This window comes from Morus notabilis, unplaced genomic scaffold, assembly GCF_000414095.1.
Source record: "Morus notabilis unplaced genomic scaffold, ASM41409v2 Scaffold215, whole genome shotgun sequence".
Classification (NCBI taxonomy): domain Eukaryota; kingdom Viridiplantae; phylum Streptophyta; class Magnoliopsida; order Rosales; family Moraceae; genus Morus; species Morus notabilis.
In genome coordinates this window covers 7,756-18,585 of record NW_010366045.1, presented here as the reverse complement: position 1 = coordinate 18,585, position 10,830 = coordinate 7,756, and the positions used below count along the sequence as shown (strand labels likewise).

General features: G+C 32.6%; 1 protein-coding gene and 1 pseudogene across 1 annotated transcript; both read right to left on the bottom strand.

Moving 5' to 3' along the window:
* Nucleotides 1–3,031: 3,031 nt before the first annotated feature.
* LOC21389975 lies at nucleotides 3,032–5,417 on the bottom strand. Its single transcript, XM_010109302.2, has 2 exons — nucleotides 5,085–5,417; nucleotides 3,032–3,520 (listed from the first exon to the last, which is right to left on the bottom strand). The coding sequence occupies exons 1-2, from the start codon at nucleotides 5,262–5,264 to the stop codon at nucleotides 3,425–3,427; spliced, it is 276 nt and encodes a 91-aa protein (XP_010107604.1). The 5' UTR covers nucleotides 5,265–5,417; the 3' UTR covers nucleotides 3,032–3,424.
* Nucleotides 5,418–8,276: 2,859 nt separating this feature from the next.
* LOC21389974 overlaps nucleotides 8,277–10,830 on the bottom strand; it is a 6,839-nt pseudogene continuing 4,285 nt past the window's right edge.

The following is a 10,830-nucleotide window of genomic DNA, read 5'->3' as shown; positions in this document are numbered from 1 at the left end:
CGGATCTCTTCTTCAATCCTTTGGCAGCCTTACCGCAAAGAGCCTTTGAAGATTGCTTCGCTTTGCAAACCTTAAGAACTTTTGGCACTATGGCAGCAGTAGGTGCCGCATTGATTGCGAAGGTCGTCTTAAACTCCACCTTATTTTGCCCCCCAGCAATCCTTACGGATGGGAGTTGATGGAAGTACACGGTAACTTGTGGTGTCATTTTGCAAAATAAAATGACAAAAATGGTTACATTTAGATGATTATTATAATTAAATATTACCATTATAACCGGAGATGAAAAGGAGAATAGGTCTCACCGAGCATGCCAAAAATTATGTTGCGTAAAAATATTTATTAATATTAAAATAATATTTCACACACAACATAATTTCACCTATACTAGGATTTAATTAGTATAGGAGTTTATTATTGTTTAGTTCGACCCATTCAAGATTATAAGAATAACCTCTTAATTACAATCCCTTGGTACAAGGAAAAACCTTTTGATTCCAATTAAAACAGTAAATTCTATTTTCTTGTGAATTTGGGAAATTTGGGTTGATTTAAAATTGTGGCTGAACTTAATAAATTTCGTCAAGTTGCCTATATACCCTGTTAAGGGATCAAGCAACTTGTAGTTCGAATTTAGAATTGGGATTTGTGTCTAGATAATTTGGTTTTAAATTTGGAATTTGTATTTGGATAATTCCTGGTGTATAAACGTTTGAGGAATTAAAAGAACTTTAAAAATTTGACTTGAGGTTTGAAATTTAGATAATTCCTGGTGTATGACCGTGTTAGGAATTAAAAGAACTTTAAAAATTTGACTTGAGATTTGAAATGTGGAAAATTCGTCGGTATATAACCGTGTTAGGAATTAAAAGGCCCTTTTAAAACTTGATTTAAGATTTGAATTTGGATAATTCCTATTTCAAATTTGGATTTGAATAATTCCTTGGTATATGACCTTATTAAAAGGATTTTAGAATTTTGACTTGAGATTTAAGTTTGGGTAATTCCAATATGGAATTTAATTTGAATTTGAAAATTGTGACTGCATCTAGATTTCATATCTAAGTTGCCTACATATCCAAAATGGAATCAACTCGTCGTAGTTCTTGAATTTTAAAATTTAAAGTGAAATTTTGTGATCTTTTATCTGTGAGGTTAATGATCTCTTTAAACTTTTTGGGCGAATTTTAATTTTAGATTTTTTTCGTGATTTTTGAAAATAATCACATCTTAACAGATATATGGTACACATATTTTTCGGATGTGTTTGGATTTCAAAAAGGTCACTAAAGATACTTATTTATGTGTGTACGTCAATAAAGAAGAAAATCTAGACTTCTATCAAAACTTTGATTTGCAGCATCAATTGCCATCATCCCTTGATTTACGTGTAGAGCCATCAACCAAATTGTTTATTTGGCTTCTTTAAAAATATATATTTACTTTTGGTTATTTTCTTTCACCATCAGTCAATCTTCTTCTCTCTATTTTTTGCATCAAATCGTCAATTTATTCTGACGAAGTTTTAATTACATTATGCATTCTGTCTTTTGTCTACATATAGAGCCATCTTCTCATTCCAAGCAAGAAAAAAGTAATTGCTTTTCAGCTAAAAAGGAACAAAAGGAGAGGTAGTCTTTTACACGTTGCTGAACAAAAGGTAATTCTTTTTTTTTTTGTTTAGCCTTTCATCATTGGTCATTTTTTTACTTCAGTCTTTTGACTACCATTTTTTTTACAGGAAACGAAGACACTCTTTGTAAGTGGTCATCAATTTTTGTTTCGGGTTGCACTTATAAGGCAGACTGAAAATTATAACAACATTTTAAACTGCACTATTATGGTCAAATTCATCACATATATACATAGCTACACACACGTATATTTTTTTGGGTTGCATCATAACGATCATACCCTTTTTTTTAGGTTCTAATTCTTGCAATCTCATGATTTTGTTGAGTTCTAAAACTTACAACTCTATTTAGATTTTGTTTTAGAGGTTCTAAATCTTGCAACCTCATGATTTTGTAGAGTTCTAAAACTTGCAACTCTATTTTAATATCTTTTAGAAGTTCTAAATCTTGCAACCTCATGATTTTTTTTTTTTTTAGAGTTCTAAAACTTGCAACTCTATTTTAATTTTTTTGGAGGTTTGCAACCTCATGATTTTATAGAGCTTTAACTCTTACAACTCTATTTTTAGAGGTTCTAAATTTTGCAACCTCATAATAATTTTTTACTGGGTTCAAAATTTGCAACCCACCTTGAAGCATGGATCTGATCAACGCTGACAAATGAACTTCTTCTCTGAAGATGACATTTCGGTACAAGAGAGAGTTTAGAAAGAAATTTATAAAAAAAGGACTGAGATACATCACGAGGGAAAACACAAAAAACTAAATAGAATTACAACCACACATTTTTTTTACCTTTCTTTCCCTTTCTCTGACAATTTTTTTCTAGTTTTTTTCAACTCACTCGTAATATACTCAATTCACTTTTTTTCCTGCCACAAAGATTGTACAGGGGTCAATGGTCTTTCCTTCTATTTTTCTTACATGCCTATATATAAACGTCCGAAGCAAACCCATTAAAAACTACTTTTTTTCTTTATTTATTTTTTTTAATTAGTCAATCATTTTTTTTAATCCTCTACTTTTATTCTTATTGGCTTTTTTTCACAATACTCAAACATGATTGACTGCTTTTATCTCTCAAGAATTACCCCTACTCATGTGAATTACTGATGTGAAAGATAACTTCTATATAACAGTTTTGTAAACTTCCACGCGTTATTTTTCACCAAACTCTCCACTAACACATTTTACTTTTGCCCACACACCCACTTCTTCCAGAAAGTTATCCAACCTCCCACGTGACCATTTTATTTTATTGTGTTTTTTTTGTTCTAACATAAACATCTTTTATCAGCTCAGCGTCACTTCACAAAGTCAATTAATTAGAAAATAATTTATCAAAATTAAGAATTGAGAGGAGAACTTGCACATTTACAAGAAATTTAAGAGGCCAAAAAGTGCTGAAAACCCTTTTCCTCCTCATCAGATGAGATTTGGAGATAATGAGGCTGTCAACAAAATTAAACTCTTTACAGAAATAGTCATTAAAGAGCACTGTAACTCATATGGCAGACTGTTATGGACAAAAGTCTAGTGTTGGCACTGCTGGTGCTAAAATAGAACTGCTGAGAAGACAAATACTATCATCACAAATATGGATATTTTGTAAAAGAAATGCAAGCAAAACGAGTCAGCGACTTATTTGTCATTGACAGTAAAATGAGATACAACTCAAGCCATGAGTTATTTTTCAACTTTCAAAACATCTCAACAGCAAGTCCTAAATGGCTGCTCATGATATTTCCCAAAGTGCAAGATTATGGTATAGCCAACCTCCACTGGTTCTTTCACTGGACGTCCTTAATGGATTCATAGTCTTTAGTTCCAAAGTTTTTGCACCAGAGTTGCGAGGGAATTGGCCGGACAGGATAATGTGGCCGTTGCTGAAACAAAATATGATCTTCTCAGATCTAGTTGTCATAAACTCATACAAATATTCCAATCAAATAAAAGTGAACCTCATAGGCGCAGCAGTTGAAGGAATAGAATCAAATTCCCACACACAAAAAAAAAAAAAGCCTTTTGGGAAGCTTACTTTCTCCCCCTCTTGTTTCATGAGGGGTGCTATTTAGATGCATTGTGCAAAATATCAACCTTACAAAGCATCCCAAGTTGCCAACTAAACATGCAACACGCATGCATGGCCAAAGTTTTTCTCATTGCTACATAAAAAATATATAGACAACTAATCCCCAATTAAATCTAACATCAAGTCAGTAACATGATCTCTCTAAAAAGAGAAAAGAAAAGACTGGAGAAACGAAAAAGAAAGATAACCTTTTTTTTTCCTTATATTGTAAATATATGAACAAGACTGATTAGCAACTATATTATCTTGAACACCACCACTTATGAACAAGACTGATTAGCAAAATGAACTTAGCATCTTATCAAAATTTATGATATTAAGACAGTTAAGAGGTTTCAAAGGGGAGGGATTTTTAAGGGATTGATAATCCAAAGGGATATTTTTGTCATTCTTGAGAAGACAAGGCTGAACATGGGATTTCGCAGTTCAAGGGAATATTTTGAGATTTTTCTCACAAATTGATTTTAAATATGCTTAGTACCAATATCAAATATCAAAGTATGTATCATAAGCACAGGCCACAGATTTATGTTACTACCATGAAACGTGATTTTTTTAGTAAAGTATGTGTAAGAAAATTGTCACTATGGTACACCAACTAAAAGCACAGAGTCATATTACTACATGTTAGAGGAGAAATATTGAAACTGTGCATATAGTTATCAGAAGTTACAATCCAAAATATATATATATATATATATATAGTATGTATGAAATATGAATATAAGACAAATTTGTGCCTAAAGCAAGTCAATATTCGGCTTCAATCAAGTTGAAAATGGATCAAGGTTCTACTGTTATCCTATCAAGGGCCATCTATAGGATAAAGCTACCATACAAGCGCCATTGCAAAAGCAACACGAGTGAAGAAAATACATGATTTTACTAGGACCTTACTTGGACCGGGGAACAAGTTAACATTGTACCACTACTTCAATCCTCATGATATCTTATAAGAAGTGGGTTTGAAAAAAAAAAAAATGCAATTCCATGCCACAATCTCAACCATCATTAACCTAAATCCCATTTCTGAGCAAGACCTTGTAGTTCAACAAACCAAAACACTGCACAGATAACCTTCACTTTAACAACGATCAAGAAACTCACAATCTACGACTATCTCGTGGAAAAATCAATATTTTATCGCAACTAACTTTTAGAAACCGAGAATCATATTATAGAAAAGGAATATTGTCCCCAAAAAATGAATCTTAATTGATAGCTAAGAAACTAAAGTATTAACAGAAACGACACGGCTAAAGCTCTGAGTTCCTCAGATCCTAAAGCAAGTCCAATTTCTTTCACTTCCCTAGAATTTCTCATTTGACATTTTTTAAGGGGGAAAAATAGAGAAAGACCTCAAGCTCGGCGGATTTCATGGCGATGGGGATGCAGATAAGGAAAATGCCGGCCATGGCTATGGCGGTGTTGCGCTTCCAGTGCTTGGGCCTACAGTAGGGCCCCCCCGACATACTCCACACCTTGCTCCTGAAATCCCCGTGAGCTCCTTCACCATGTCCGTGCTCAGCTCCTCCCATTCTCGATTATCGAAACCTCTCTCTTCTTCCTTCAATCTAATCACAAGAATTTGGATCAGAAATCTCAAATGTTAGACAACCAAAACCCTAATTAGGATATTTATTAGATGAATCCAATTACACAGAAAAACGACATGATCTCACGGAGGAATATAAAGTCGTAGAATATATATATATATATATATATATGGAATGGTGAAGCTAAAAGGAGAGAGATGCGACTGGGGATTGGGAGGAAGGACGTTTGGTTTATGTATTTAAAATTATAATTTAAAATTATTTTTATTTTATATATATATTTTTAAAAAAAATATATTATAAAATATTATAAATTATGATTTAAAATTAATGATGAATATAAAAAATAAAAGTAAAACCGAACCAGTAACTACTGCATATTTACTCAACGATAGATTGGTATTTGTTTGTCAAATGTAGTGGAATAGGAGGGTGTTTTTCTCTTTTAGATATGGAGTGTTGGCTTGTGGCCGACGAAGTTGTCTTGAGCATGTGGGGAATATGGCAGGAACTGACGAAAAAAATGGAGAATTTACTTTAGTATATATTTAAATTTTTATTTTTTATTTTTGATAAATATTTATTTTTTTATTAGTGTAATTATTTGACTAAAAAGGTTATGAATCAAGAGTAAATGGTAAAAATCTTAACACATGCAATTTCAATGGGTATTTATCAAGATTACCTAAAATTAACCTGTAAACACATCATTCTGGAGTTCTACCATTTTTCTGTGATAGGCTACCTTTTGATAATAATCTGTCAAATTATATATAGTAATCTGTCAAATTATGTCCGCCGCCGATAATTGGAGACCTGCGCCAGCGTAATTTGTCAAATTATAGATAATAATCTGTCAAATTACTTACTCTAAAAGGGTAAAATTCAATAGGTCAATGTTGAGACCTAAAAATCCTTAATTATACCATGTTAAGAGGTACTTATCAAAATTATCTGAGCCTATATGTTTATAAGGCCCACAATGCGCGGTGGGAGAAAGAAGACAAAATATATAAAAAAAAAAAATAGAGAAAATTGCAAAAGATGACTCTTAAAGACATCCTTATGGAGTTTTATCCTTACACTATGATAGGCTATCCATTTTATAATAATCTGTCAATATATAGTAATCTGTCAAATTATGCCCGCCACCGATGATGGAAGACCTACCGCCGGTGATCGGAAATCCACTGCTAGCGTAATTTGTCAAATTATAGATGATAATCTGTCAAATTACTTACTTTAAATGGGCAAAATTCACCAAAGGGACAAAATTTAATAGGCCAATGTTGAGATCTAAAAATCTTTAATGGTACCATTTTAAGGGGTATTTGTCAAAATTATCCTATAAAATACGAAAAAATAGAGAATTTATCATTGAGAGTGCATGAGTCTGGACTTTTATCTCTTATTCTTGATAAACACTCTTTTGTTAGTGTAATTATTTGACTAAAAAAATTATGAATTAAGAATAGAAGGTGAAAATCTGAATTCATATATTTTCAAGGGTTGACTTTGAGTTTGAACTGCGTCACTTTTGATGATTAGTAAAATGGGGTTTGCACTAGTTTGCAAGTTGAGGTGGTAAAGGCCTCGTTCGTTTCGTTGATTCGAGTTTTGTTACAGTACAAAGCTCTCACAAACAGTCACATCTAACTTTTTTGTTACAGTAAAAAGATCTCACATAAAATCATATCTCAACTCAAATTAGCGAAACGAACGAAGCCAAAGTGTCAGAGAGTTAAAATTTATAGGGAAAATTGTTAAAAATCCTTATTTTTATTCATAACATTTACTTTTTTTTCCCATTGACGTTCCTAAACTTTTTTTTCTTTGCAATTTGTTTCTTAAACTATCTTATTAGGTTCTAAGGACACTTTAGAATTATTTGTTGTTCATTGACACTTTACCCCCTTCAATTATTTTCATAGGTACTAAGAGTAAGAACCGTTTTTTATTATTATTAATTGGCACTTTGCTTCCCAATTCAAAAGTTGATCAAATTAGGTCTCGTTCAGTTCACGAATTCGAGTTTTTAATTTAAGTTGAGATGTAATTTTATGTAAGAGTTTTTCACTGTAGCAGAAAAAATATTAGATGTGATTTTTTATGAGAACTTTTAATTGTAATAAAATTAAAATTAAAAACTCAAATTGATAAAATGAATGAAGGCACGAGAGAGTTACTTCAATTTAACCGGCAAACTAGTTTGCATCGAGAAAGCCAAGTAATTGGCAATGCCACATCAGGACTAACTCCTGTGGGTTGAAATCAAACTTTCCAAAAGCTTGACGATTCGGGTGATAGATACAGGAAAATGATTGCAGTCCCAAACTGATACCAACTCCCTCCTGTTAAATTTATATGTGTATATGTACTGAGATGAATGTTATTGTGGGTTCAATCCTATCAACAGAGAAACTGAATCGACAAGGACAAATCACCGTATGGGGTCCTAATAAAATAATTCGGGAAGCAAAGTACTAGCCCGGAAAAAAAAAAAGAAAAAAAAAAGATAATTCAAGGGGGCATTAGAGCCAACTAGTCTAATTCTCTCTTTTGTACTTTAGTTAAAACTTTAATACACAAGGCTAAATGATACAAATAAACAAATAATCTTGTACTCCTTAGGAAGTGCCACTTGATCCATTAAGTCCCTCAGTTCGTATTTTAGTAGCAAATTCCATAAAGAATTCAGGACCATTTGCACCAATTACGCACTATATAAGCAAGTGCATATACAAGTAAATATAAATTTATGTGAAAGTCAATGACGAATTATCCATTTAATGGATCACTGTTGGATGAATGTGAGAGTACTCTATAAGACTTTCATGAGTATGTACGGAGAAATACATCTTTGTTATTGTTTCGTTTTCGTTTTGTACAAGAATGCTTTAATCATATAATAGAGTTACTCTTGAACTCAAAATAGCATTTACTCAACGGTAAGGCGGTAATTGAATGAAATAGCATCATAACTAATTGCAATCATTAATTGGCCTCGCTTGCAAGAGTTAATCTCACTCCATCTCTGTATGAAATCGGAGAAATACCAAGTGTCTGAACCAGTTTGGTGATATCCATGGATATGTCAACAGGGGATTTTATTTCTCGATCAACCTTAAAATTCAACGCAGAAGTTTAAAACTGTCAGCCACAGAGAAGAGAAAACCGAAGATGATTTGCTGGTTGCTAAATTCAAAAGCATGATTTTAGACTGGTAATCAGCATCATGATACTATTAGGGTTGCAACGAAAAAAAAAGTAAATGAGAAGTGTTTCCTCATCTATTTAATCGTGTATTTACTTACAAAATCAGAAATGATAATTTGGTCACTCCTTGCATCCTCTTGCTATAGATTCTTGGTTAATAAAAGCAAACGGCAAATAGTGCTGGAACTTTGAACGGGGCCGCCCGCGACCGCCTGAAAAAAGCGAGTTTTTGCCCGAGCCCGAACCCGACCCGCCCGAGAAATTCAGGCCGCCCGCTCGAGCCCGAATTTCACCTTGAACGGGCCGCGGGCTTGTATTAGGCGGCCCGTGGCCGCCCGAAGAGTCCGAATTTTTTTAAAATTTTTTTTTAATATTAAGTTATTTTGGGTTAAAATTTATATATATATATATATATATTATAATTTGAAATTTGAAATGAACATACGAATTACATAAAAAAATTATTTCTTTATTAATTTTTAAATTTGTAATTCATGATTGTCTCGTTAAAAACATTACCAAAAAAAACTCAATTGGGGTAAAAACTTGACAAGAAAAAAAGAGTACAATCATTTTGTGACGAATTACAAATTTTACAAACTTACAAAGTTATACAATTATAAATACAATGTCAAAAGTAAATACATATTTACAAATTTACAATTTAATTTGAAGCTGAATGATCGTCTTCAAAATTAAATGTTAATCAATTAAATTCATCGATCCATTCTTGGCTTGCCGGCGAAATTGTATCCTGTAGACGTTGATCAGCTCGATCCCAATCTTTAATGCAAACCAAGGCTTCAACAATATCCTTTTGCAATGCATTCCGGCGTTCCTCAAGTATTCTTCTTGTCATACTGAAGGCTTGTTCGGATGAAATAGTAGAAACTGAGATCGAAAATATATTCATTGTCAATCGAGTTAGGATTGGCCAAGTTAATGACCGTGCCCTCCACCATTGAACTAAGTCAAACGATTCTGCCGTACCGTCGACTACTAAGCCTTCACTGAGGTACGCCATAAACTCGTTGAAGCTGTCGCCGCCGCTGCCACTGTCACTTGTTGATGAAGATTTACTCGCAGCTTCTGTTTGAGTTGTCTTCTTTTTTTTCTTCAACCCGAAAACATTCAAGAATGAATGCGGGTTTTCGTTTTGTTGTTGCGGTTCCTGTACTCTAGAAGGTACTCTAAACCTAATCTCATATTTACTATAGATCAAATATATTTTTTCATTTATTATTGGATATTGGTCCTTACAGTTGATGCCTAAAAATTCACCTAAGTTTTCTAAACCACTTTCTAAACCGTCTAATTTTAACCTAGGATCAAAAATAGTACCTAAACCATACAACAAAGGCAACTTAGACCAATAGTTTTTAAATTTCTTTTCCATAGAATGAATAAGAACTCCTAAGATTGAGTCATCCCTATATTCGCTAAATAAAATACTAATTCTTAAAAGTTCACATAAAGTTAAAGGTGATGTTGGGTAGTATGTTCCACTAAGTTTTATAGTAACTTCATGAAACCTACCTAAAAATTAATATAAAACTTTGGCAATTTACCAATCAAATTCGTCTATATGTCATACGCCTAATTTTGCACACATATAATTTGTTATGGCATCCTTATAGGGGATGTATTGTTGAAGCATAATGTAAGTTGAGTTTCATCTTATAGGCATATCTAACGCTAATGCTCTAGGAGATATATTTAATGCTTGTAAGAACCTAAACCAATCTTCTTGTCTTTGGTTACTACCTTGAATCCATGCAAGACTATCTCTAATTTTTTTAATGTGATTACCCATTTCTTTTAAACCGGATTTAACTATTAAATTGATTACGTGACATGCACAACGTTGGTGGAAAATTATACTGTCACCGAATAAACTTAAATCATTTTCAAAGAACTCAATTACTTTTGTATTGGCACTAACATTATCTAATGCTATAGCCATTACTTTATCTCTTAGTCTAAATTCATCAATTACATTTAAAATTGTATTATATATTAAATCCACACTATGTGATCCTAGAACACATTTAAAACCTAATATTCTTTTATCTAAATCAAATCCTTTAAAGTAATGTCCGGTTATAGCTAAATAGTCTTTATTGGCAATGGCAGACCAAATATATGCCGTTAACGCAACGCACCCGCTAGTAGAGTGTAAAAGGTTTATTAATGTTTTTTTTTAAAAAAAATAATTTTAATAAATCTTTCCTAAGAGTAGTTTTTGAAGTGAATTGTGCATTAGGATTATGTACAACCTTAATATATCGTTGCCAATTAGGATGCTCTACAAAACTAAGTGGTTGATATAAAA

Excerpts from the sequence above, each read along its gene's own strand:
- LOC21389975 (XM_010109302.2), bottom strand. The coding sequence starts at position 5,264 with ATGGGAGGAGCTGAGCACGGACATGGTGAAGGAGCTCACGGGGATTTC. Across the intron at positions 3,521-5,084 it reads TGAAATCCGCCGAGCTTGAG|CAACGGCCACATTATCCTGT; the intron begins GTCTTTCTCTAT and ends ATTTTGTTTCAG.